Source organism: Phyllopteryx taeniolatus, chromosome 4 (assembly GCF_024500385.1).
Source record: "Phyllopteryx taeniolatus isolate TA_2022b chromosome 4, UOR_Ptae_1.2, whole genome shotgun sequence".
Taxonomy (NCBI): domain Eukaryota; kingdom Metazoa; phylum Chordata; class Actinopteri; order Syngnathiformes; family Syngnathidae; genus Phyllopteryx; species Phyllopteryx taeniolatus.
In genome coordinates, this window is record NC_084505.1 from 31,533,738 (window position 1) to 31,561,263 (window position 27,526).

Consider the following 27,526-nt stretch of genomic DNA (forward strand, 5'->3'; position numbering starts at 1 on the left):
TCCTGAAGAGAACCTATCACCTGTCTATCTTTACATACAAAAAGTGCTTGCCCATCTGCATCTTTTTTTCATGTCGAACTGTACAACAGTACCTGTCTAGCTCCATGTTTTCCCTATCTCACTGTACATTGGCACCTGTCTATCTGCATGGGGTTTCCATTCTCACTGTACATGTGTGCCTGTCTATCTGCATGTCTGTCTGTTTTTAAACAGTGCCCGTCTACCTGCTATTTTCATGTCTATCCCTAAAACAGTACCTGTCTTTCTTTTTCCTGTCAAACTTGTACATCAGTGTCTGTCTATCTGCATACTGACCGACCTGCACTTAATTGCCAGTGTAACTGCATGTCTATCTGAACTAATTGACCGCCTACCGACCTGTATGTCTTGTCTCGCTGGCCATACGTCAGTCTGCCAAAGGGGGCAGTGTCGAGCTCCGCTCCACGGGGAGCTCCATTTTTCAAGATGTCGTCGCTGGAGCAGAGGCTGTCGCGAATCGAGGAGAAACTCAAGCAGGAAAACGAAGAGGCTCGGCGGAGTATGGACCTCAAGATCGATTTGAGTCCGCATAGATCCCACGCGAGACCAAGTGAGTGTCCACCGTGGAGGCCCGGCCGGCCCGCAAAGGGCGAGAGTAACTGTTTGCGAGGAAAAAGCTGGAAAGAGGCGGAGGGTGGCAGTGAAGGAGATGGGCTGTTCTGCTCCTCCTCAACCGCTGCGTGCTAACCAGCTAGCTACATAAACAAACACCGACGTACGTTCGACACGTCGTCGTTTCATGCTAACGCGCTTGTTTCGCGTTGGGAACGAGTCCCGGCGTGTGTGTAAATTGACGTTTTAAAGTCTGAGCCCGCTGTCACGAAGAATTTAGTCTACAGTTACCTCCAGAATGTGGTCGACTCCTGTGCTGTCAAACATGCTAAGCTAGCGTGCTAATGGACTGAGCGATAGTCGGTGGCAGGCCTGACATAAACCTCAAAATGTTTTTGCTTTTTGTGCGACTTTGCGTCGGTACACTTACACTTATGGCACCCGGTCTACACTATAGGTGATTAAATCAGCCGCAAAAATCAATTTTACTGCCATTTTTCAACCTTGACGAACAGATTTTAACCACCGTCACATCTCCGCACGATAAAATGACAACTTCCCACGAACATGTATTACATGGAATTATATTTTAGTCTCTGTTAAATAAGACTGGTTTACAAGAAGAAAAAATATTAAGCGAGTTTAAAATAGTAACTCAATTTAACAGCACCTCTCTATAAAGAACTCTTTTTTTTCTCTACCAAACTGCAGGGACATTGTATACTGCAGTTGTTATTGCCATTTCTGAAGGGATTCCAAATCTAAAGAACAAATTGTGCAGATTCATTCGGAACGGAGAGACTAAAACAATCTATTCCTTAACTTGTATGCGTTCTGAAATATCTTGACTTTTTCCCTTTGCAAGACCACCAAAGGCAAGCTCAAGGATGGAAAATCAGCAATGTCAGGACATTGCATAAATGTTATAGCACATACTAAAGCTTGGTACTACACACATGAAGATAACCATTTATTTTTCTCTCGCAAGTGCAAGTGACCCTACACGACAGGGGGAAAAAATGTCAAAATAACGTAAATGTTCATCTTTAACTTTGTTTTTTTAAAGTTAAATCAAAAACACAAAAGCGCAGGGTGTTCCTACTGTCGGCAGCATCTATTATAAAGTTAACCGAAATTTTAAATAAATAGTTTCCTGAAGTTTACCGTGTTTAAAATTGATTTTTATTGTGTATTGGTTTAAAAAAAGAAAAGCCAGATGCCAATCTACATCAAAATGCTGATAATTGGCCCAACCGGTAATTGGTCTATCCCTAATATTTATTTAACATTTAACGTTTACAACTGTCGGCTGGCTGTTTTTTGAGCAGATCGGGAAGGAAAAATTCAACACACCCCATCACAGGATAATCGGTCAGGACAATCTTTTCGAAATAGCTGCTCTTGATTGGAAGGGGGTGGAATGCTCATTTGGCCACATTACCCTCCATTATCTGGAGGATTACTATGAATGCATCCATGGACATCACTGCATCTGCCTTCAATTGCTGTCCGTTTGTAGGACAAAACTGCTTACCTATTCTCTCTTTCATGAAGTTGACAGTTGTGGAGTTTGCCATTTTCTATTTGTATGTACTGCTCTCGTGTGTTTCATATTATAAGCCATCACAGCTGTGTTTCAGTGTTCTTTATTTGCTGTATGAGTCTTATATGAGAATATGTGTAGTGAGAGAGACAGGTCTGTGGGCGTGTGCGATTGTCGTAGTAGTTCCAGTGCAGTAATGTGCGTGTGTGTGTGTGTGTGTGTGTGTGTTGTATTTTCTTTCCTCCATCTAGTCATCGTGATCCAGCTCAGTCCTGCTCCAGCTCCTTCCCAGCGTGCAGGTATCATTCAATCCATCGCTCTCTCTGCCACTGCACCACACTCTCCCATCCCTCTTATACACCCTCTCAAGGCCACCCACGCCATCTCCAACCACCTCATTTCCCTTTAATTCCCTTTCACACTGCCTCATTATCACCTCACCTCATCTCAGCGTGGGCTTCCTGTCTTTCGACCCATAGGTACTAAATGTTGCCAGTTCCTGTCTAAAAAGGCTGTAAAGTGGTACCTGGACTTACCTGACTTGCGAGTCTTTTGCGATATGAGCCATCGCTCAAGTGGATTATTATTATTATTTTATTTGTCTTGAGCTCCAAGCAAACATTTAAGTTGCGATCCCAAGATGGTGGCAGCGAAATTCACAAGCAATAGATTTTTTTTCTTCAGAATTGTTCACAGAGGCCAAGTGCATGATTCAAGCTGTTTATTGTCACTTCCACTTGGCTACTGTAAAACTAAACATTAAAGAAATGGAATGTACATGTGTATTTAACCAAGCCACAAACCTTAGCCTTAGTCTTGCCGAAGTCAGCTACCATAGGCGGGCTAACAAAACTGAACGTTTAAACAACTCGCGGCTTAATTTGCGGAAATCTACCATCTGTACTATTTTAATGATAAATAATAAAATTAGTATGCCATTAAATCCCATTCCCCTTGTTTTTTTTTTTAACACACATGGATAAGTTGTGCCGACAGCATTTGTTTACGTTCACCATAGAAACCAGTATCCCAAAATGCAACAGGACTTTCCTTCAAATTGTGGGCTACCGGTTTCTATGGTGAATATAAATAATGCTAATGTGCTGGCTGTGAAGGGCCAGAATGTAAATAGTACTGTATATAAAAGGCTAAGACATGATTTGCTAGCAAACACACTGTGTTATTGCTTCATAATAGTGTTTCCCCCCCCCCACTGCTTTCTATATTGTACAGTACTGTACACTTCTTGGGCGTTACGTCATCACTGATTTGTGACGCAAGAGAAATTGATAAGTAGAACCGTCAGAAAATAAACGCTCTCTCGAAATCGAACTACTGGGCAATTTTCGATTCCCATCTCTAATAAATAATGCTTTAAGCAACGTATAATTGAATACAAACGGCGCAGTAGCATATGTAGACAGACAATGTTGATATGATGATAATGATCTTTATCCGCTGCCAAAAGCGACCAATATTACTGCAAATTACTGAGTCACTTGAAATAGTTGAGTCAGACTCTGTGTGTTTCTGCATGACTTTATAATACTGCTGCCCACTATCCAAGTCATGCATATTAGGAGCCGCAATGAATTCATCATGTTGCACAAACTGTTTAATTCTTTAAATTCTACTGTACTGTAAGTCAAAGCACGACTGCAGCCATTATTATGACCACTTCACATCCTTCTGTCAGTCCCACATTGCAGAGTACAGTGGAACCTCTAAGATTGAACAGTCTGTTCAGAACGCTAGTTGACTTCTGATTTGTTTCGATTTAAAAAAAAAAAAAAAAATCCTCATTGGACATAAAGTAATGAAATTAATCAATTCAGTGAGTAAAACTGTCATTATTGTGAATTCCTTCAAACGAAAATGCATTTTTACGTTATAACAAAATTTCCATCTTAAAAAAAAAAAATATAATAATAATTTTTTACCTCTTGTAATATGCATCATTTTCATTAGTGCTTGTCCTCATTCGGCTCTCAGGTGAGCTGGAGCCTCTCCCAGCTGATTATGGGCAAAAGATGGGGTACACCCTGAACTGGTGGCCAGCCAAACGCAGGGCACGTATAGACCTTAGTATGACTTCAGAGTTTCCTTTGTACCTTGTTTGAATTTTAGGCAGACATTGTGGATTATTATTCTTACATTGACAACTCATCTACTAGATATCTTTATTTTATGACAAATGAATCATTTCCTTGATAGTATGAGGCCTGTCCTTGACTGCTGTTTTATTATTTTTTTCCATTTGGCCCATTGACACCTCCCCCTCAAATCACACCCTCCCGCCATCTTTCCATCCCTTCTCTCTCGTCTGTGCGTCAGTGAGTGCCAGGACAGCGTTGGTGTGTGCGTGTGTGTGTGCGCAATGCGGCTGTCCGCCGATTAACCTAAAGTTTTGCTGGAGGCGGAAGATCACAGTGCATGCAGCTTTTCTGCACGGCAAATTTTTGTATTTATTTTCTTTTTGCGGGGGGGTTCGCGTTTGTCTTTGACACGGTCTCTAATACAGCATCCCTGGAGTGCAGTGAACACTCGTTTTCCTCTCTCGTGTTCGTTTGCCTGTAACTGAAAAATCCTCTAACTTCCAGCTGCGCTATGCCCGATGTTCCTCCTGACCCGCAGAGGGCGGCGCCTGCAACCTTGTGTATTCGTTTGCGTCATCTTCTTCTGGCTCCATGTGTCTGTCTAGCCTATATCTGAAAATTTGGAGACGGCCAAACTCCTGAGATGCACTCTTACTAACCTCTCCCCCTCACTAAGTGGTTTTCCCTCAACAGGCTCCAGGATACAATCACCTGCTGCTTTTTGGGTATGGAGGAGCCCAGCGCTCCCAAAACTGCCATCCAGTAATCCCTCACTATTTGCAGGGATAGGGATAAAGTAATCCTGTAACGATACAGTATCAAAACCGAGAATCAAGATACTCTGATACGAAGCTGTGTCAGCTCCGCGACACGCCCCATCCAGCTCCCAGAGTTTCAGGAAGCCTCTTCCAATTGCATGTCATGTATACTCTTCGGTGATGGTCATGTGACCAGAGTGAGCAAAACTGTGGCTTCCGCTAATGCTAGTTATTTTCAACTATGTGAGGACAGCAGACCGGAAGCAGTCTAGAGGTCGCGTGGAGTTTTTGACCAGCTTTTTCAATAGAATTCCATTGAGAAGATGCCGGAAGAATAGAGGAAACGTGTGGTGGTGCCCATTTTTAAAAACAAGGGTGATGTGCAATGTTGATGAGCCACACAATGAAGTTATGGGAAAGAGTAGTGGAGGCTAGACTCACGACAGATATATATGCAAGCAACAGTATGGTTTCATGCCTAGAAAGAGTACCACAGATGCATTATTTGCCTTGAGGGTGTTGATGGAGAAGTACAGAGCAGGTCAGTAGGAGTTACATTGTCTTTATAGATCTAGAGAAAGCCTATGACAGAGTACCCAGAGAGGAACTGTGGTCCTGCATGCGCAAGTCTGGAGTGGCAGAGAAGTATGTTAGAATAATACAGGATATGTATGAGGGCAGCAGAACTGGTGAGGTGTGCTGTAGGTGTGACAGAGGAATTTAAGGTGGAGGTGGGACTGCATCAGGGATCAGCCCTTAGCCCCTTCCTGTTTGCAGTGGTGATGGATGGGCTGACAGATGAGGTTAGACTGGAATCCCCGTGGACTGTGATGTTCGGAGGTGAAATTGTGAATCTGCAGTGAAAGCAAGGAGCAGGTGGAGGAACAGTTAGAAAGGTGGAGGCATGCACTGGAAAGAAGAGGAATGAAGATTAGCCGAAGCAAGACAGAATATATGTGCATGAATGAGAGGGGTGGTGGCTGAAGAGTGAGGCTACAGGGAGAATAAGAGAGGGTGGAGGACTTTAAATACTTGGAGTCAACAGTCCAGCGCAATGGTGAGTGTGGTCAGGAAGTGAAGAAACGGGTCCAAGCAAGTTGGAACGGGTGGTGTCAGGTGTGTTTATGTAACAGAAGAGTCTCTGCTAGGATGAAGGGCAAAGTTGATAAGACAGTGGTGAGCCCAGCCGTGATGTACGGATTAGAGACGGTGGCATTGAAGAGACAACAGGAAGCAGAGGTGGAGCTGGCGGAAATTAAGATGTTGAAGTTCTGTCTCGGGGCGACCAGTTTGGATAGGATTAGAAATGAGCTCATCAGAGGGACGGCCAAGGTTAGATATTGTGGAGACAAAGTTAGAGAAAGCAGACTTCGATGATTTGGACACGTCCAGAGGAGAGATGGTGATTAGCTAGCTATATTAGTTGAAGTATGATGAGGCTGGAGCTGCCAGGCAAGAGAGCTTGAGGAAGACCAAAGAGAAGGTTGATTGACGTAGTGAGGGAATTAAGACAGGAGGGAAGTTGGTGTTAGAGAGAAGATTGCAGGAGATAGGATTACATGGAAAAAGATGACACGCTGTGGTGACCCCTAATGGGACAAGCCGAAAGGGAAAGAAGCAACTTCAATATACTTCCCAAAGTCACGTCGAACGTTAATGCACCTTCAAAGACACATCCAGAAATTAATTGAAGTGGCGCACCGAAGAAAATTCATGCAGTCTACTGACAAATGTATTTCTTAATAAATTGTAATATGTATTATATTTATATATTTAAAAAAAAAAAAAAATCTAATCACTGGTCAGATATCGAGATACAAATCAAATCTTAATTTGTGGGTGTATCGTAACAGCCCTGGAATAAGCAAAAAAAATGTAGGTCATTGATGCCCCACCTAAAAATTATTAGAATTGGTTATTGTAATAGTTTAAAACTTTAAATCATAAATATACCCCAAAATGTTCAATATTGTTTCAGTCATTTTACAGCATTAATCTTCAATATAAACAGCTTACAGATTTGTTTGATTTTTGAAGAAAAAAAAAGGCACTGGCTAAACTTAGTTCCTCCCCGACTTGCAAAGCTTGTCTCACAAAGAGGAGATCAATCACTTTAAGCATACTTCTTTGGACCAATTACATTCCTATTTAGACAAGACTTTAGTGGCATCTTGTCAGAAAGAGCACAAAAACCGTGAATAGGTGAGTTTCTCAGAGAATAGCATAGGACTGGAGCCCCCACTCAGTATTTAGAGGGTAAATTGCAAAAGAAATCTCTGCAATAAGCAGTGTGACATAATGGAGTCACTTTTAGCTCTTTGCTTCTTACGCAGTAATCCCGCAAAATGTCCACATCTGAGATGGAATGTTTTTATTTATTCTTTTTTTTTTTTTTTTTTTTTTTTTAACCGGGGACCCTGTGACCGCAACTTTGTGCACCATCACATTTGTTTTTAGTACACAAAGTGGCTGCAATTACCTTTACTATGTTATCTTTGAGCTCCTTGAAAAAGCGCTATGTAAGTGAAATGCATTATTATTATTGTTGTGATACAATTAGTAGAATTTATTTCATAACACTGTTCAAATGTTACACTATGCCCATGTGAAAAAATATCTTTATAATGCCCTATTACAATGTAGGACATTATAAAACAATATATTAATCTATTTTCTATAGTGGTGGTCCTCATGAGGGCCGCTGGTGAGCTGGAGCCAATCCCAGCTGACTTTGGGGCAAGTGGCGGTGTACAACCTGGAAAAGTCGCCAACCAATTGTAGGGCGCACATCGACAAACAACCATTACTTATTTGCAATGCAAAAATTAGATTGTTCCAAATATCAAGTGGGAAAATGCCTGACGCCCTCTTTTGAAAATTAAGGGGTACTGTAACTAGAGCCTCCTTTGGGCACGAGCACATATAAACAGCCATTCACACTCAGATTCACACCTATGGACAATTTAGTCTTCAATGAACCTAACATGCATGTTTTTGGGAATGTGGGAGGGAGCTGGAATACCTGGAGGAAACCTATACAAACACGGGGTGCGATTTGAACTCCAACCCTCAAAACTGAGCCAGATATGGTAACGACTATTTCACCATGGTGTCCATTTTTGTAATTGCGAAAAGGTGTTTTAATTCTCATTTGCAAAGTAAGTAAAAAGACAATATTAACAATTACAACAAAAATGCATTCGTGCTAATACTGGCCTCTTGTGTTTGATAAACACCTGTTACTCTTTGCAGTTGAGTACTGTAAATAAAGTCCCCTGGCCAATATTTGAGAAAATGCGTTAATCATCTCTCGGGGTCCAGGATTGCAGTTTTATAATGACCAGATATTGGGTTTATAGCTGGTCAATCAACATCAGTTGGCCTTAAACATCCATCCATCCATCCTCAGCTGCTGGATCCCGTCACTGAATGGGAACTGAACCGATGCTGCCTTCACCAAAGTCAGGCAATGTCACACCATGCCATCAGTGACTGGCCTCAAACATGCAACTTTAATATTTATTCTCACCACTGTATCATGGCATTGGCTTGAAATCGCTAACAGTGGAATTAAAGCTTTTCAGTGCTGATGACATGCAGGCCTCTGGTATGAAAATGCACTATTCACCTGCCTGTCTCTAACTGGTCATTTCCCCCCCACATCAGCCCTTCAGCTGCCCCTGGCCAACGACGCAGGAAGCCGCTCATCGTCTTCAGAGAGCTCGCCTCAGCACCACCCCTGTCGCCCCAGACACATGCTCACCCTCCCCACCCCACAGTACGGCCTACAGAAGAGTCTCGAAAAGTATGTGCGCTCGCAAACGCACACTCCTGACCTCGCACGATGCATTGACACATTTTGGAAAAAAAATGTTCTGTGTTCGTCCCCACAGTGCAGAGATTGACCAGAAATTGCAAGAGATCATGAAACAAACGGGTTATCTTAAAATCGATGGACAGGTAAGTTCTTGACTCTTAATACAACATACAGAATATGTGGGTTCTCCAAGTGTTGTCTTAATTTTAACAATACAGTCGTACCGCGATTTACAAATGACCTGACTCATGAGTTTTTTGAGATACGAGCCGTTGCTTGACCGATTTTAGTTACGAGTGCTAAATGGTAGCAGATAAACTACACGACAAGCAGCAAATAGTGAACATTTCTTCAAAAAAGCAAATGAATATCAGCTCCAAATATCGGTTATCGGCCTCCTTGACTACTAATAATCTGTATCGGTATCAGCCCTTAAAAAAAAAAAAAACAATAAATAAAAATCTGTAGTGTATTTAACGAAAGCACATAACTTCCAAAGTTCACTAGTTTAATGCTAACACACAATGGAAAACTCCATAACTAAGCTAAGAGCAATGTTGCGGTAATTGTCCCGTTAAGATACGGATATTTGAACACAAATGGTGCAGCAACACATGCAGGCAGACAATATAATACTCACAGGCAGTTTACTGAGTCAGTGTGAAACCTTTCTTGTGTGTCTGTATTATACTGCCACCTGGTGGCCGTGGTGCACGAACTAGGAGCACAAAGAAATCATGATGCACAAACTTTAATTCTTTACATTGTGTTTAATCATTATTGTATGTTTTTATAAAATGCAGCACTGTATAATTCTATTTTTCTTGTTTAAAAGCGTTTCGCCGCTGTAACGAATTTCCATTCATTTCAAGAAGGAAAGATGATTTCAGATACAAGTGTTTTGAGTATTGAGCATAGTGACAAAACAAATTAAACTTGTAAGTCAAGCCAGCACTGTATTCAACAGTAAAGTCCAATCCAGTGATACCGTGCATCTGCCATTGATTCTACAGAGGTATCCAGCCGAAGTGACGGATTTGATCAATGAGGGGGAGATTGGCAGCGGGACCTGTGGGCAGGTCTTCAAAGTGCGTTTCAAGAAGACTGGTCACGTCATTGCAGTCAAAGTAAGACCTTTCTGTACTTCCTACCCCCCTAAAACATCCTCTTTCTTCTATACCAGACCTGGGCAAAGCAAAGTACGGCCTGCAGGCCATAAAAATTGTACCTACCTCATTCGCAGTCCCTGACGAGCCCTTGCAGTCTTTATAAAGTTGAAATAATTTGACTTTTAATTTGATGTGCATGTTTGTGGACGTTACAAGAGCAACGACTTGTGTTGCGTTGCCAGCTTAGTGACATCGTTGCTATATTGAATGACTTTTCCCGACTCCTCTCGGAAGTATTTTTCAAAAAAAGCGAGCGACCAGTGCCACCAATGCTAGCAACATTCTTCGTTCCTGCACGGCGAAGTGGAAGAAGGCCAGCGGGATTTGCCGTGATAATCATTTGTGAGGTCCAAATTGGAATGGCTAAATTGCGACGAAACTTGCTCAAAATGCCAGTTCACTTTAAAAATTATACAAACAAAATGATGCACGCTGTAGTCCTTTATTATTTTTTTTAAGGAATGTTGATTAAGTGATTATGTATATATATTCATGATTTAAAAGACTGCTTTGAATTCTGTTAAATGTTTTATGTCCTAATTACAACAAGATATACTGTATATACACAAGTAACAAACAATATTAAATTCTTCATATAAATACTTTCAATTAACATGGTACATAATTGAGTTTAGACTTGGCGTGGTGCTCGACAACAGTTCAAGTTTCTGACATGGCCCCTTTGGAAAATTAATTGCTCACCTCTGTTTTACACTGTGGCAGTTAAGTGATTATTTTCTGTTGAACTGTCATCTTTCTAATATGATGGCCATCCAAATGTGTGCGTGTGTCCTTAGCAAATGCGGCGAACAGGCAATAAGGACGAGAACAAGAGGATCCTGATGGACCTGGATGTGGTGCTGAAAAGTCACGACTGCCCTTATATCATCCAGTGCTACGGTGCCATAGTTACCAATGTGGGTGTCCTCTATATAAGTTACAATAGAACTTCTAAAGTAGAAGAGAATCCATTGACACTGGTTGTCAAGTTGTTTTATAGGAAATAATGAACTATGAACTGCACTGTCATGCGGCACGAGAAGGCACGCTCAGTTACCACCATACTTACTGTTTTTCATTTGATTGTTTAATATCCATGGCCAAGAAGTTTTTTTTTTTTTTTTTCAAACAATTAAATGCTTTTCCACTAAAAGGCAAGTAATCTGTGTATCCACTTTTTGTGACATTTTTGTTTGCTCTATCATGAGATTCTTTTCCAAATATGAATCATCTGCCTTGGCTCAATACAGGTTAGGAAACACTGGGTGATTTACAATCGCATCCGCTTGGTAAAATTGATTTGATGCGTAATTAAGTCTGTGCCATACGAATTTCTACTTCTGTGCTTGTCATCTGCCATCACTAGAACTTTGTGGCCTCACAAAAAAAAAAACAGAAAAGAATCCTTTAGATCAGTGTTTCTCAAACCAACTAAAGAAATACTTGGCTCTGCAAGTACCCCCATTATGATCAAGATTACAATACATTAGCGTAGTAGGCCCAAGTGTTCATTAAAAAAAAAAAGTATTCCCAAAAGGTATATTTAACTTTGGTGCTACTGTAATATTATGCAAAGCTTGAACATGAAAACTGTGCTTGAATAAAGGAAAATAAAAACTGCACTTAATGATTCAATAAAAATGTATTGCATGTAAAAAATAAAAATTGTACCTACATGTTTGAAAGCAGTTATGAAAGATTAAATGCAAATGTACTTAAAAGTCAAATACAACTGAACTGTACTTACCAATATAGTGTACTGGATTAAAAATATATTTTAAGACCACTGTAATATGCAGTTAAAAGAATTAATTCAATGATACTTTCACATACCACGTGTGGTGCCTGTACCACAGTCTAAGAACAACTGCTGAGATGCTCACTGTGCTTTTCGAGATTTTTTTGGGAGCACTTTTTTAGGTTTAAGTCCAGGTTGAAGCACTTTGGAGGTTCCACTGTTTTATCCTACAGTAAAACGATCATTATCAATGGTGTCCACTTGACTATATGTAACCATTATGTATGCATATGCCTTTACAGACAGATGTATTTATTGCCATGGAGCTGATGGGAACGTGTGCTGAGAAGCTGAAGAAGAGAATCCAAGGCCCCATCCCAGAACAAATCTTAGGAAAAATGACTGTTGCAGTAAGTGAACCGTTCAAACAGGGCTGAAACATTTATTTGAATGACTTCAATAATTTGATACAAAAAGTCGAAGCAAATTCTCTGCCGGACTAATGTAACTGCTGATTCGTGTAGAAATTACTTCGTGCGATGGTGGTGAGCCAAGACGAAAGGGTGCAGAATAAAATTCCCTAAGTTTGGAATCATGATGATCCCCAGGGGCGGTTAATGGGTTAGCCAGTTAACGGTCAGCCGCTCACAACGGCCAACTCTACACTTGAATTCGCTGACTCCCACATCATTCACCAGGCCAGATCCCCCCCATTTTAAAGCCACCCACTTTTAAAGTCGCACATACTACCATGTAGACAGCAGGATGGCAACCCCATGTGGACAAAAATAATACTTGCATCACAAATGCATAGTTTGCATTGGTATTGTTGTTTAAGAATGCAAAAAAAATGTTTGTCCGATTACTCAAATAATTGATGGGATAATCAGTAGAATAATCGATTCTTAAAAAAAATATATTCATATTCGATTGCCGCAGCCCTACATTCAAGAAAATGCACTGAATTTTGTGGTTTAATTATCACTGTGTGTGCCCTCTCCAGATAGTAAAAGCCTTGCTGTATCTGAAAGAGAAGCACGGTGTAATCCACCGTGACGTTAAACCCTCCAACATTCTCCTGGATGCGAAAGGTCAGATCAAACTGTGCGACTTTGGCATCAGCGGACGCCTCGTCGACTCCAAGGCAAAGACTCGCAGCGCCGGCTGTGCTGCATACATGGCGGTGAGTGACAACACATCAAGTTATACTAACCTGTTAATTTATGCAACTATCAGATACTTATTTCACACAATGTTTCATATTTGTATGTTTTTATGCATGCAGCCCGAGAGAATAGACCCTCCTGATCCCACCAAACCCGACTACGACATCCGAGCGGATGTATGGAGCCTTGGCATCTCTCTGGTCAGAACTTTTTGGAAATTGTGCGGGGGGGGTAAAATGTTGAACTTGATAATAAATTCAAACTTAGATTTATATGCTTGCGGGGAGAAAAACACTGAAGGCTAACCTCTGCCATAATTCCTCCATTTGCACAAAGTGTTAATAGAAATAATTTAATTATTTTGTTATCCTGCCAACCATAAAGAAAATGGTGGTAAGCAGAATAACTTGCTTTTCTGCTTTGTTTAGCGTAGGTACAATTGTTGCGTCCCAATATCCCCACAAAGATGTCAACGTGCTGTTTTTCAATATCACCGTATTTTCGAGACCATAAAGCGCACCGTATTAAAAGGCGCAGTCCCAGTTACGGGGTCCATTTCTGTATTTAACATATACATAAGGCTGCATTACATATACATAAGGCGCACCGTATTATTGGGCGCAGGCATGGTAAAACATACGCTAGCTTAAAACATACGGTAGTATGCATGCACGCGAAAACATACGCTGGCATGTTTTTAAAAAGGCAGCGGGAGCAAAACTGAGTTCGGTTGTACTTTATTGAAGTATTTAACAATGTACTGACGTTATTTTCAAACCTCATCCACAAATCCATCAAAGTCCTCATCTGTATCCGAAATGAACAGCTGGGCAAGTTCTCCATCAAACATGCCGGGTTCCCTCTCGTCATTGGCGGAGTCAGTGTCGTTGCCGGGGGGGGGGGCTCTTCAGCAATGATGCCGGCGTTTTCCCGCTTCCTCCACTTGCGAACCATGGATTCGTTGATCTGGAATTCTCTCGCGGCTGCTCGATTCCCATGTTCCTCCGCGTAACTGATAGTTTGCAGTTTGAACTGTGCTTCGTAAGCGTGTCTCTTCGTAGGTGCTTAGCCAAACCGATACCGGCGCTATATACCTACTTTATTGTGAAATGAACTATTGCAGACTCGGTCACTGTCAATGGTACTTGGTGTGCACTAGGTGGAGCTGGCCACAGGACAGTTTCCCTACAAGAATTGCAAGACAGATTTTGAGGTTCTGACCAAAGTGCTGCAGGAAGACCCCCCTCTGCTGCCTCTTAGCATGGGATTCTCCCTCGACTTCCAGTCCTTCGTCAAAGATTGGTGAGCTACGCGCGCGCACACACATAATCAACGATCCTTTCGTTCATTCCGAATGTTCATAAGACCTGTTTTGTTTTTCATAGCCTCACTAAGGATCACAGAAAAAGGCCAAAATACCACCAGTTGCTGGTAAGACTTCAAAGAGATACACTTTTTTGGACTGGACTTTTTTTATTTTTTATTTTTTTTTATTTTTTTTTTTTGCTCTTCACTCACGCTCTTGGGACATGCATCATGGCACTGTGATTAAAAAAAAAAAGAGAGAGATGACAATATAACAATACTCACAGGCATATACTTTTTTTCCTTGGTTAAACAGGTACATCCCAGTAAATAGAATAGTGCCCAGAATAGTGTCAAAAGCTTAATTTAGTTTGGTAGTTCAATTCAAAAAGTAAAACTCAAATTTGAGAGATGCACTCCATACACTCAAGTAGGGCTGCACAATTAATCACATTTTAATCGTGATTACTGTTTTGGCTGCCACGATTAAATGAGCCCGATTGTTGGCGATTAATTATGTATTTATTTATTTTTTTAACATTTCAAATGCGGGCACTGCTGCATATGAAAAGTGCTTCATTTGCAGCAGCAGCAGCCCAGTCAGCCACTGGGGGGCGAACGCATGGTTAAGGCCTCATTAAGCTCCGGCACTGCGGTCAGGTGCCAACTTCAAAATAAAAGCCTAAAATTGCATTGATGACCAATGTAATAATATATGAAGTTTTTATTTGGAAGTTTCCCCTCTCAGCACGTTGGCGAAGAGGCGGCGTGTCACGGTAAGACACTTTTAACAGTTGTTGTAGCGGCTGCCTTGACATCAACTTTTCGGCTGGCCTGATCGCAATGATAAAATGCCGGGAGTAAATAGAGAGGGAAATCACAACTGTCGAGTTCTTTGTAGTTTGTGACCATGCACGACTGACCAAAGGTCAAGCAGAATTATTGCAGGTTTTTTATTTTTTATTTGCATTTAACTGTATTTGCTTCCATTAAGTTGTAATTCGTGATTGCACTTTGTAATAGCACATTTATTCAGTTATCCCTTGGTCAAGTAGAATTTTTTTGGGGAACATTTCTTTTTTAATATCATTTATTCTTATTTAAAGATTCATTTTGCACTGAAAACTGTTACATATTGTTTGTTAAAAAGTAGTGAAATAAAAATTTGTTTTGCCTAACATGGAATCATTGGGATTAATAATCGTGATTACAATATTGATCAAAATAATTGTGATTTGCCATAAACGTGCAGCACTACACTCAGGAGTGAAATATTTAATGTATTATTTTGATGAATATAGCTTACAGCAAACAAGAAACAAAATACACCATCTCTAGAAACTCGAATTTACATAACTAGAATCAAGAAACAATGAAAATAATTTTGAATGTAGAAATACGACAGGAATTTGCCTTCTGAAGTGTTTTATGAATGTATATGATGTAATAAAATAAAAAGACTTTTCACCCATATTTAAAGTTATTGAAGTTTTTTTGTTGGTGTTTTATGGTGCGACTGGAACAAATTAAAGGTATTTCTATTAATTTCAACGGGGAAAGATATGAGATACAGGTGTTTTGAGTTACGAGCGGGGTCACGGAACAATTTAAATTTGTAAGTTAAGGCGCCAATGTACTGGAGGCATTGTAAATCCAGCATAAGCATTCTTCTTTACCTTCCCTTACTCTAGGAGCACAGCTTCATCCGACGCTACGAGGTGCTGGAGGTGGATGTGGCCGGTTGGTTCCAGACGGTGATGGATCGCACCGAGTCGCCTCGCAGCAGCCAATGTTACAGCCATCAGCACCAGCTCCACTCCTCGCTCTTCAGCAGGTAGCCTGCAGAGAACCCCTCGCCCGCCCTTAGCTCAGCTGTCCTCCCTAATGTAGTCTAGCCTCAGCCTAAAGAAGCTAAGCCTAGCCTTAGACTCTGTCCACCGAAGAAGCCCTCAAAGAGTGGGAGGATGATGATGATGACGACGACGACGACGAGAGATTTTTTTTGGGACGGCCGATCTGACGGAGGGAGGGACTGATGGATGGATAGCATGTTCAATCTGGACAGGCAGACATGGGAGGGAGATGTGCACTGTAGTTAGTTCGCTGCGTTTGTGCGCAGCTACAGTCATTATCATCACACCTTCGTAAACGTGTCACTTTTTCGTAGTCGCTTAGCAACGAGTGTTATCCAAGCCACTGTTACGTGTATGTGTTGAGTTTGTCCAGATATGAATACATGGTCAGGAGTCATCAATAATTTTGAATACTGGAGAAAACTTCATTTATTTCACTACTTCAATTAAAAAAAGTGAGACTCATTGTATAGATTCACTACTCACAGTGAATTATTTCATGATTTTTTTTTTTATAATTTTGATTGTAGATTACAGTTCACGAAAACCCTCATCTCAAGAAATCAGGATATTACATAACCGATCAAAAATGTTTTTTTAATATTGGAATAAGGTTGGATTTGGTGCTGTGTGTTTAAGGAATCAAGAGTTTCACTTTTTGAATAGAAACCTTTCTACAGTATTCCAATTTATTGATTTGCAACTCTATATTGTCCATCTTATTAAGTCTTTTAGTCCAAAACACAGAACTCATTAGTGATAGCCTCATTTTTAATACCAATTGATCAGCTTCCATGTGAATCCATGTTTCAGCTACGCATTTGGGAGGGAAAACACTGAAAAAAATTAGTCTTGTATTCTAACCTTGTTTTGTTGTTCGTCCATAATGAGTTAGCTGAGCTGAGAGGAGATGGAAGGAAACTGGTGGATTGGAAAAGAAAGTCGTATTGATGGCTGTTTGGAGGATTGTTAACTTGCAGTGTTGCTTTTTCCGCAAGGAGACGTAGAACGCAGATATTTAATATGTGCAAAGAAATAGAAAAGTGGGTGGATGGATGTCATCAACTGTGGAGCATATGCCGACTCCACTTGGTTGTCTACCTCGTCCTCTCTGTCTGCCTCCGCTGTTGAGTGTTTTCCAGACCAAAGGTGATTGCGGTTGCGAGGTGGAGACTCAAAAGACGCGTTACGGTGCAATAACAGTCAACTATTTCCATTAATAGTCATGTTCAAACGAAGCAGCGGTTACTTGCATATGTTCTTAAACCACAGTCAAACTGGCAATTATAAAATGTATCATCATGTGTCAACCACACTTTGTGCTAGAGATGATAGTCAAGACAGATTGCTCATGCAACTGGACGAAACGAGCATTTTGAGGTGATTTTAGTGATAATTTACTTACTAAATGACTAAACTTGATTGAACAGGACTTTACACATGTACACGCAGCATTCTCAAAGACATAAGCTGTTCTCACCACAATTTTTAGTATGAAATCTTTCTAAAAGTTAAACATTTTCTCCTAAAATATACTTTTACCAATATCGAACGACTCTTACAATGTATGCTACACACTGAAAAACAATATCTTTAAAGTCCCTGTAACGTGAACAAATGACTTCTACCCTGCCAAATTTGAATCTTTAAATAAATAAATAAATAAATAAATCAGCAAGTATAGAAAAAGAGGCTTCAAAAAAATAAGGCACAGTCTCTACTCACAAACACGTGAAACCACTCCCCACTAGCCACCAGCTGGCTTGCGACCTAACAGGCTTCCGAGGATCGTGTCGGCCGGGAGACGGGCGGCATCACCTCCTCGTTTGAGAATTTAAATAATGACACCATGCTGGTTCTATTAATTGTGGGGTCAAGGCATAGCTGGCAAGCTCACTGCATGCTGTAGTGGCATTAATGGGCCTAGTAATAACTAAGTAACTTGTGATTGCACCGGATAAACATTGTGAACGAAGGCGTCCAAGTTATTATATACCGTAGTCGGGGACGGGGGACTCATGCCAGATGCTCAAATTGAGTCACTGGGTGCTGTTCAAGGCACGCCTCAAAAATCTGGGAAACTGAAATGATGAGAAACAGTTCTGCGCTGTATCTCCAGAATTCAGCACTGCGTAGTGCTCAGTCTTTGCACGTTTTCGGCAATTATCCTTCACAAATCTCTGAATTCACTTTACAGGCGTTTTAATAGGGTTGACAATTGCGGAGGCAAAATATTGACATAACGTGGTTCCGATATCATATGGTGATATTTTGCCAACGATAGCATCAGGATACACTGATTGGGGGGGAAACGCCTACTATGTAACTGAACGGGCAACTAGTAGACTAAGCATACATTAAAATTAAATAATTGAAATATTATTTTTCTCTTAAAAATATAGTCCATGATGAGCTGATTTGTCCCTTTTTTTTTAAGAGTATGAAAACAATATTCACATCTAAGTACTTTATGAAAGCATAATGTAATTGCTGTATGTTGTATATGTACATCTAATGTCTTGAAAATACAATAATTACAGCTGGCCAAGTAAAACCCCTTTTTCTTTATATACAAAGTTCATGATATCATTTAAGCATTGGTTGTAGATTTTACATTGAAATTTGTATAATTCATAAATTAATGCTGAATTTGCGCTGAATATCTTTCTGCTAATGTTTAGTAATTCAAAAACAATTTATTATTTCAGAAAAACGTGTTTTCAGTCAAGCCAATATTGGTTGTTTATTCACTAATTTTATGTCCTGATTTAAGTGTGATATCCTACAAAGTTTTCATGAGAATAGTCTTTATCGAGACTTCATATATCGACTTGTTGTTTAGCATTGCGTGTAAACATGTATGTGGTTTTTCTACAATTAAGGCTGTTGAGGATTGTTGAATTAATATAGTGAAGACTTGACTAGGCACCAAAGCAAATCACTGAGAGAGACACAGAAGTGACTAGTGGTACTGAACGAGCCAGGAAACAGTTAAGTGTCAGAAAGAGAGAGAGAGAGAGAACGATGAGATGTTGAAAAGATGGCAGTAAAGATGAGCGGAAATGGAAGGAGAGGTAAGGTTGTTGAGAAACTGCAAGTGTGAGACAAAGACAAATGAAGTTAAGTACGTGCTAAAAGAGAGGAAACTGAGGAGAAAACATCCGCTGTACAAAGCTTTCATGGTGTTACACCAACATTTTTTCGAGCTAGTTGATGATTGTTGTTCCGTTCAAACTATTTATTGACTGCTGCTACTATTTTTATTTTTTATTTTAATTGTGTTAATTGCTATAAAGACGCTGCTGTCACTTCTTTTTCCCCAAAGGACAAAATACTTTTGCCAAAAAAGTGAACTCCAATGCAAAGTCTGCACGTGTTTTTACCAAATACTGACGAGAAGAGCACGTGTTGAGGAAGGCGAAAAGCGAGTGAGAGAAAAGCACTAACTCATGACACAATGTAACCGCTCGTCACCTCACATCGTGCGACTAATGCAAGTCATTACACCGTAGGCAGGTTCAAGGTTGTCTGTCTGTCCAGATGCTTTAGGTCATGTCCATCCACTGCAAGCTTGACAACTGCACACCAAAGGTGTCCACAACCCCATAAATACATTATTGTAACAACTCTGATATGAAATTTCTCTATAGCGCATTTAAGTGGCTAAAGGGGGCGCTGTGGTGCAGCAGTGCCCCCCTTTGTGTGATGTTTTATGCTCTACAGAGGGAGACTGGCACACTATAACACACAACGGGGGGCCGAGCAGTCCAAAGAAAACTGGCATTACTGGAGTTCCGTAACAGGAAGTCCACCATCCCATTTTGGCTTCACTGGATGTCAGAAATCTTGATGGCACCAAAGTGATACATGGCTCAATTTACTGTTAATCCAGTCATGCCAAAACAAGAATGGCATTCAGGAGAGTGCAGAGCAATCTTAAAATTGTACAATTTATTGATATTAGCATGTCAGCATTTTCAGGCACAGAGCCCTATCGCAACTTGTGAAAACCAGTAATGCCCCCGTCAAAGGGTTTATAATTGCCTATAGGTGCCACTAGATGGCGACAAAGCACTGCTTTTGTCTAAAGAAGACGCCTCAACTCACTAACATAGTGCCTTGGCGCCAAAGTTAATTTTGCGGCATGAGTGTAAAAGCAAATAGCTGAGTGAGTTCTTTAGTAGATAACAGAGGGTAGGTTTAATAAAATAAAAAAATCAGCGGGGGTTCACTATATGTGTTAATCACTACGAAATTAGATGAATCATAACTTTTTTTTTTTTTTGTTACCGTCACATTGCACAGAACGGATGCCTCCACCAAATAGGAAGACAGTGTGACTTAAGTGCTATCTTACAGATTGTTTTCTTGTAGTTATTATTTATGACGACCATCATTAAATTAGTTGGTTAAATGATTAACAACCTAAACAAATGATTTCAACTGAGCAGTTGACAGGATTTCACAAAAAAACCTAGCGAATGTCAACGAAATTGTGTCAAATGAAGAGCGTTGCATTTCGGTGCAGATTTCAATAAAGCTGTGAGTCAAGAGAATTTACCTCACCTTATTACTGTCCACTTGCATTGGGGCCTGAGTTTGGAATGTAAGAATGTTGCCTGTGGATGGTTTTAGGAGTGACTTCCAACTGTTTCTGATACAACCCCACTGCAATTGCAGTTAAAAATAACCCAACTCGTACAACCCCGGTCAGCTTTTAGAGCTGGTGGTGGCCGCTTTCAAATGTTATATATGGGAAACCCCTGTTTTAAGATTTGCATACTGAATTGACCCGAACAATTACAAACATTTTACCCATCCATGATTGATCATAGCGTTCTGAGTCTTGACAATTTCAGGGAAGCCAAAGGGCACCCTAATGGCTCTCATTGATACAAAATGAAGATGAGATCCAGTGGTGTTGTCAGCTCGGCCCCTTTGTCTACTTTTACTCTGACGAATATTGACTTGACTTTAAAGACACGGTTTACGTCCACGGGGCTGACGTGTACAAAAAGTACATTCAGGTGCTCTGCATCCAGTTATGAATGACACCGGATGCGTGTCCTCCCCCCAACCCCCGCGTGTGGACCCAGTCTCCCACTGTCTAACCTTGTTTAGTTTATAAGCTGATGTGCACCAACACATGCTCTATGTGCTACTCGGATTGTAGAACGGGGTGGGCCCAGTACGGACCCATCTGATCTAGTAGGGCTCTTGGAGGACTTTGTAAAATCTAGGAAGAAGCTCCCTCACCCCTGATGTAGAGACACCAAATATTTAAAGTGATCCCACCCTGGCTTGATGTGTATATTAGCTCGCCGGCGTGTATATAAACAATGAAGCTAGCTGCTAGCGCCTACCTGAGCTGTGCCTTGGCGTCCAGCAGCTGTCTCGCCGAGCTCTCTCTTTCGCTCTGTGTATTTGTGTATTTTAAATCCCATCTGTAAGTAAACCAAATATCATCGTCACTATGCAGTCATGCAAAACCATGTTGGCTTGCTACGAGCGGTACATTATAATGAGACTCCCACCCTCTTAGTGCAACACACAGCAAGTTTTCAATGAGCTGACATATTTAAGGATTGTATTAGGGTGGGAGGGATTTTGTGTGCTTGGTTTTTTTTGGGGGGGGCGGGGTAGATCAATGCTGTAAAAGCAGGGGTAGGGAACCGACAGACCCTGGGTCATATACAGTGGGGGAAATAATGATTTGATCCCCTGCTGAATTTGTGAGTCTGCTCACAAAGAAATAAACAGTCCAATTTCTGTGCGTGTTCAGTAATTGTAATAGACAGACAAAACACAAAACGCATGCACGTGCATTTTGAGTGAAAGTACTAAAAGTATAAAACGAAAGATGTTTTATTCACCTTGTGAGGGAAATCAAATTGTCACAACAGCTATATTCACAGTTGCACATCTAATAATACCAACAAAGTACAAACAAGTAAAAGTCAGCATTGAGGAGGAACTTTGAAATGTTTATGAAGCAAGAAAAAAAAGGATGTTGCATGTTTGTATGCGATAAGTAATATACATTGGTGCCTAAACATACGAGTCTAATTTGTTCCGTGACAACACTCTCTAATCATCCTTGCCCTTTGAAATTAATGGCAATACCATTAATCCATTACAGCCCCCCCCAAAGATTTTTTTGTTTTTTTTTTAATAAGAAAAATGTCACTGTTATATTTTAAGAACATACAGTAATGACATAATTCCATACAATTATGAAGAATTCAGCAGTTTTTGTCACAATCTTATTTAACTCTATGAAATGCACAGTTTTTTTTTTAATGTATTTTGACTGATCTTTCGTTACCGTGATCAATAAACAATGCAAAGATATTGGAGACTGTTAATTTCTATGTAAGTGAGCAAACTTAGCAATTCAGGAGGGGATCACAAGTATTTTATCTGGCCTTTCATTCAATAGTAAAACGCATATACAGTGGGTACGGAAGGTTTTCAGACGACCTTAAAAATTTCACTCTTTGTTATATTGCAGCCATTTGTTAAAATCATTTATTTTTTTTACTCAATGTACACACAGCACCCCATATTGACAGAAAAAAACGGAATTGTTGAAATAGCCATAAGTATTTAGACCCTTTGCTGTGACACTCATTGAACTCTGGTGCTGTCCATTTCTTCTGATCATCCTTAAAATGGTTCTACACCTTCATTGGAGTCCAGCTGTGTTTGAGTATACTGATTGGACTTGATTAGGATAGCCACACCCCTGTCTATATAAGACCTTACAGCTCACAGTGCGTGTCAGAGCAAATGAGAATCATGAGGTCAAAGGAACCGCCTGAAGAGCTCAGAGACAGAATTGTGGCAAGGCACAGATCTGGAGAGGATCTGCAAGGAGGAATGGCAGATGATCCCCAAATCCAGGTGTGAAAAACATCATTCCCAAAAAGACTCCTGGCTGTATTAGCTCAAAAGGGTGCTTCTACTAAATATTGAGCAAAGGCTCTGAATACTTATGGCTGTGTGATATTTCAGTTTTTCTTTTTTTAATAAATCTGCAAAAATTTCAACAATTCTGTTTTTTTTCTGTCAATATGGGGTGCTGTGTCTACATTGTAGAAAAAAATGAACTTAAATGATTATAGCAAATAGCTGCAATATAAAAAAGTGAACAATTTAAGGGGGTCTGAAAGCTTTCCGTACCCACTGTAAAACTAATTTAATCCACAAACCCTCTTGATATGTAAAAATAAACAATCACTGCATTAATGTAAAAAAGGTTCCTCCCCCTGCCGTGAAGTCTATCAAGTGCACGTCATTGTCACAGCTGTAACTGCCGTTCTTTTGTTCCCATTACTTTTTTTTGGGGGGGCCAGAAATGTTGAATTATTAAGGTCTCGTATGAAGCTCATAATTCCACCTCTCTCTCTCTCTGTCTCTCTCTCACTCTCACAGTGTTTGTTAGAAAACTTTTGTCTGTTTTTTGCCCCCACTTAGCTGTTGTATGCGTGTACCAAAAGTGTATTGACGGTGATGATTATTATTTTATTTATCCTTTATTTTGTGTTTTTTTTATTTTTTAAATGATCATTGTTATTTGATGATTCATATGATTTAAGGTTTTAATATTATTGTATTATGAGTTTAATTATGGCTACTATTCAGGGCAAAGAAGACACCAAATTGAACAAATAGATACTAAATACACAGTGGAACCTCCAAAGTTGAAGTGTGACTGCTCAGTACAATATGAGCTATAATTATTAAATATCAATGACATACACATTCATGGTTAAAGTTTGGGTATTTTTGCTTTGTTTTAGTTTTATTATACAGTGGCTAACTTCTATTTATTACTGCTATAAACTATTATGTTAAAATGTTACTTAAAGCATTACATGTACGCTTAAACGATTTAGTGATGTTTCACGTAACATTATTTTCACATAATTTTTTGAATGAGGGAAAAAATGTTTGAATTCAGAACTTGAACAGAACAGATTTAACTTCAGAGGTTCCACTGCAGGTGATAGCCTGGTGGATTCTAGCCGCCACTTCAACTCAACTTTAAAAGGTATTGTTGTGCATTGATTCGACATCTTGATCATTTTGACTCATAGCCCCAATATGGGTTATAAATTGTGTGTGCTGTTGCTTTATTTGCTCCCCTGCTCCACAAATACACCCTTGCCCGGCTTATGATTTGACATAAGTTTTTTAATGCTGTGTTATGATTATTTTTCTATTCTTCCTGGTTTGTTTGATGCTGTAGTAAGTGAATTGTTTGGTCAAGTACAAGAGCATTTGAGCTTTTCTTTTGTTTTCCGAAAGCTGTCATGACTGATGTTGCACTTGTAATGTTTATATTTTATTATTATGATTATTATTTTTGTTGGTGTCTTGCGTTGCAGACTGCCCCCCTCTTATTTTTTTAAAGAGTCACAACAGTTTTGTCTTATTTATCTGTGACACGGGAAGATCATCATTCAACAGTGTATTTTCTTCACTGATTTATATTTATTATTGATGTGTGTCTTTTGATTTTGGTTTGTTGTTATGCCTTTTTTTTTTTTTTTTTAACATGACTTGAGAGGCGAGCAGTCAAAAGTATATCATTATTGTAATAATATACTGAAATACAACACAGTCGGGACATTTATCTTTACTGGCTTAAATTCCTCCATTTTATTTACCGTTTACCCATGCAAACAAAGGTTCACCCAATTTGGAACTTTGCTCAATTTGTATTTTATTTTAAAAGCCTTCTTCCTGCTTATGCTGACTCTTTTGAAATTCCGATTTATTATCATTATTATTGTTTGTTTGTTTGGCTGTGGCTTTACGTTCGTAGTTTTCACAACAAAAACAAGAGAAACAACATACTGTTAGTTCCCCTTTTTTGGCACCATGAAAATGTACCAAGTCTCACAGCTTTACTGCCCCTATTATTATTTTTTTATTTTATTGCTGTATGTCACCTCAGCCTGCATCCCTGTCTCATTTCAAAAAGAACAAATGCCATTATATTGTGAATACCTCAGGATTCTTTTGATGAGAAAAACAACAATAAAACACCAAAAAATCAAATTAAAGAAACTCATAAGTTGTCTTTTTTATTTTTTATTTATTTATTTTATTTTTATTTTTTTTACTTCCAGGTCTAAAAACTTTAACCCCCCCCCCCCCCCCAAAAAAAATAGTGTTATCACATTAGTATTACATATGTTGCTGTGTTGGGAGTCCTTGTTCTAAACTGGAGGCAAGAACATTGTAATGTATTTTTTGTCCACAAGAGGGGGCACGTTAGAGGCGGAAAAAGGCAGTACATCACAGGAAGTGTTTCTTTGTGTATTTATTTTTATTTCGTTTGGGATGATGTAACCTGCCTCTCATCCCAAAGTCAGCTGGGATAGGCTCCTGCTCACCCATGACCCCAATGTGAACAAGCTATTTGGGGAGACTGTTACTAAAGAGTTGTGTGTAAAACTATCCCTCTATTCATGTGCCAATCCCACTCCCCCCCTCACTTGTCTCTTTACTGTAACTTTCCAGTTACCTGTAGAACATGACTGCACATGCTCCTCACTAATGCAAGCTTACATAACACTTGATTTTTAGTACTTATTTTGTGTGCGCGCTGCATTGCATTGCTCTATACACTGATGTTCTATCCAAACCCAGATTGTCTGCATACTTCTTTCTGTCGTCTTAACTTTAATTTACACTGCACCCGCGTGCCATTGTGATGCAAAACAGGAAGTGTCATGCGAGGTGGCGCAACAAGAAGAAGACTGTTGCCCTGCGGCTGCGCAAAATGAACAAACAGGATGACGGCGGGCGCCAAGCTCCATCTGACGCTTTGGTTTGACGCCACAATGCGAATGGCATGCATGTGTAACCCCAATTGACAAAATTCATAATTTAAACAGGAAGTTCAAAAATGGCAAATTCCATTTACAAATTCAAGATACTGTTTTACTTTAAAGGGCTGATTTCTATTTAATTGTGATAATGTTTGCTGTCCTTTTATTGGATTTGCATGATCATTTTGGTTGGAAATGCCCAAAATGTCCTTTGAAAACAGCTTGGCTCTGATTGGTCTATGTCACAGCGTCTGCTAGATTGTGATCTCGCATCTTTCGATGCCTAGTTTCGACTTGGGTTCCTCGCAAGAGTTAGACGCACTGAACGCGCATTAACTTCATTAGGGCCACACTGATGATATGCTTCTACCACCTCGGTCCTCTTCAGCGGGTCGTCTGCGCTCGCTCCGGCGAGAGAGTGCTGCGAGTGGCCACGGGGTCGCACTCTCGCTGGACGCCAGCCCAAAAAAAAAAAAATAATATCATCAAAAAGATCTTTGAAAAAAATCATCCTTTTCTGGCCCCATCTAACGCCTCCAAATTAATTTTGATTATTTTTTAAAAAACTTGGCACGGCAGGACAAGCATAGCCAATAAGATGGTATATCGTGAATGTGAATTGCTCGCTTCTTCGTTCTTTTTTTGTTGAGTGAGCCAGGGGCATTTCTGTGTGCAGACACGCGCAGGGGCGGAACTGAAATGAGGCTAGACTCAAATCTGGCTAGTTTGAAAAGTTGCATACACTACTTTTAAAGTCGCAAGTCGCTAAAAACAGCCGCAAGAAGTGTCAGAAATATTGCTAAGTTGCTAACACTGACTGTGCTTTTGTTCTGTTTGCAGCCACATTGTTAGTGAAACCAATGCACGCAAGGGAGGATTCACTTTGAAATGTGGAAACCACCAAAAAAAAAAAAAAACACCCAGACTCAAATACGTATTAATCAATAAAGCCAATGCATTGCCCAAGCCTAATACAGCATTCAACTCATTTTTACTTTACACAATGTTAAAATGTGACTTAAAACATTGCCCGTACACACACACACACACACACTATGCATACAAATGTGTTTTTGATGTCTTCCTGTCGTGTTGCGACACGCTGCCTCTCTGCTCAACTTCCACCTTTGGTTGGGGCACAGTTAATGACAGACTTTGAATAGATATTTTACACCCCAGCAGCAGCAGCAGAAGAAAAAAAAGATCACACATATAGACCCCACCTTCTTCTCTTTCCCTTTTTAATGCTGGTCTGACCATATATGGTAGGGAATTAAGGCCAAAGCTCATTGGTGGAGTGCAGGTAGACGCTTCACCTGGTTTAACACAATGTACTTGGAGTGTCAGCAAAATCCCATCAGCTTCATTTTCACCTTGTTTTCAGGTAGTTACTCATGGTTAGACTCTAAAAAATAGGCACATATGGCCATTGTAAATAAAAGAGGAAAAATAGCAAAATAAACTATTTTACTTATGCATTTTCCACGTTTTCTATGAAATAATTGGTTACTTTATTTACTGTAACAAATTACAATTTTTTATTACATTTACATATTTAAAAAATAATCAATTAAAATTTAATTTTAAAGTTATTTAAAATTGAAATTAAAAATTATTTCTGAAAGAAATGTATATTTTCAGTCATTTT

At 39.9% G+C, this 27,526-nt stretch overlaps 1 protein-coding gene across 2 annotated transcripts; it reads left to right on the forward strand.

Annotated features, from left to right (window-relative positions):
* The first annotated feature begins 61 nt into the window (after positions 1–61).
* Positions 62–25,691, forward strand: map2k7 (mitogen-activated protein kinase kinase 7). Of its 2 annotated transcripts, XM_061771702.1 has the most exons (12): positions 62–589; positions 2,386–2,433; positions 8,655–8,793; positions 8,882–8,948; positions 9,819–9,932; positions 10,772–10,891; positions 12,015–12,122; positions 12,716–12,895; positions 12,998–13,078; positions 14,038–14,180; positions 14,264–14,309; positions 15,875–25,691. In XM_061771702.1, the coding sequence occupies exons 1-12, from the start codon at positions 466–468 to the stop codon at positions 16,019–16,021; spliced, it is 1,317 nt and encodes a 438-aa protein (XP_061627686.1). In that variant the 5' UTR covers positions 62–465; the 3' UTR covers positions 16,022–25,691. The 2 variants fall into 2 exon arrangements, with proteins under 2 accessions (XP_061627686.1, XP_061627687.1); XM_061771703.1 differs by lacking the exon at positions 2,386–2,433.
* The last annotated feature ends 1,835 nt before the right edge of the window (positions 25,692–27,526 follow it).

Bases quoted from the DNA above. Each gene is read 5' to 3' on its own strand.
- map2k7 (XM_061771702.1), top strand. From the start codon at position 466: ATGTCGTCGCTGGAGCAGAGGCTGTCGCGAATCGAGGAGAAACTCAAG. The intron at 8,794-8,881 runs GTATGTGCGCTC...TCGTCCCCACAG, and splicing joins CTACAGAAGAGTCTCGAAAA to TGCAGAGATTGACCAGAAAT. The intron at 12,896-12,997 runs GTGAGTGACAAC...TTATGCATGCAG, and splicing joins GCTGTGCTGCATACATGGCG to CCCGAGAGAATAGACCCTCC.